Source organism: Penaeus monodon, chromosome 25, assembly GCF_015228065.2.
Source record: "Penaeus monodon isolate SGIC_2016 chromosome 25, NSTDA_Pmon_1, whole genome shotgun sequence".
Lineage (NCBI taxonomy): Eukaryota > Metazoa > Arthropoda > Malacostraca > Decapoda > Penaeidae > Penaeus > Penaeus monodon.
In genome coordinates this window covers 7,172,788-7,173,267 of record NC_051410.1, presented here as the reverse complement: position 1 = coordinate 7,173,267, position 480 = coordinate 7,172,788, and the positions used below count along the sequence as shown (strand labels likewise).

General features: G+C 47.9%; 1 protein-coding gene across 1 annotated transcript in view; it reads right to left on the bottom strand.

Annotated features, from left to right (window-relative positions):
* Positions 1-413, bottom strand: part of LOC119589313 (coiled-coil domain-containing protein 22 homolog) — a 7,736-nt gene extending 7,323 nt beyond the window's left edge. The window contains exon 1 of the mRNA XM_037937935.1: positions 251-413. Coding sequence (XP_037793863.1) covers positions 251-300 — 50 coding nt within the window. The 5' untranslated portion in view covers positions 301-413. The remainder of the gene's footprint in view (positions 1-250) is intronic.
* Positions 414-480: the final 67 nt, after the last annotated feature.

The window sequence follows — 480 nt, the reverse complement described above, 5'->3', positions numbered from 1 at the left end:
AACACGAGACCAGAGCCACTGCACCTATAATAGCCTTATGACCCCTTAACTTCTCAATGCTCTGTAAGAACGGCGTCGCCCTCGGTCGCTTTAACCCTCATCAACCATGCATTCGTCGCCCTGACATCACTATCATTCATTGCCGTACGTTCATTAACCTCTTAACCAAGTTACGATCCAAATAAACAAAACCTTACTCCACGTCCTCTCTTGTATCCACAATTAACCACAAAACACAAGCCATATCTACCATCCCAGCTGATTCAGAGTGAGGATCAGAATCTTGTCCACTTCCTCCATCTTCTTAATCGTTCTTCGCGTCCTTCCTTATTCCTGCATTTATCAACTCCGTTTCTCCTGTCACTTCGGGAGGAACACCCCCTTCTCGGCCGTGAATCCGGAATCCGGGGCGTTCGGCTAAGGTCGTGACGTCATTCGCGGATTTGGTGCTTTGGGAAAACGCCGGATGATGTGATGAAT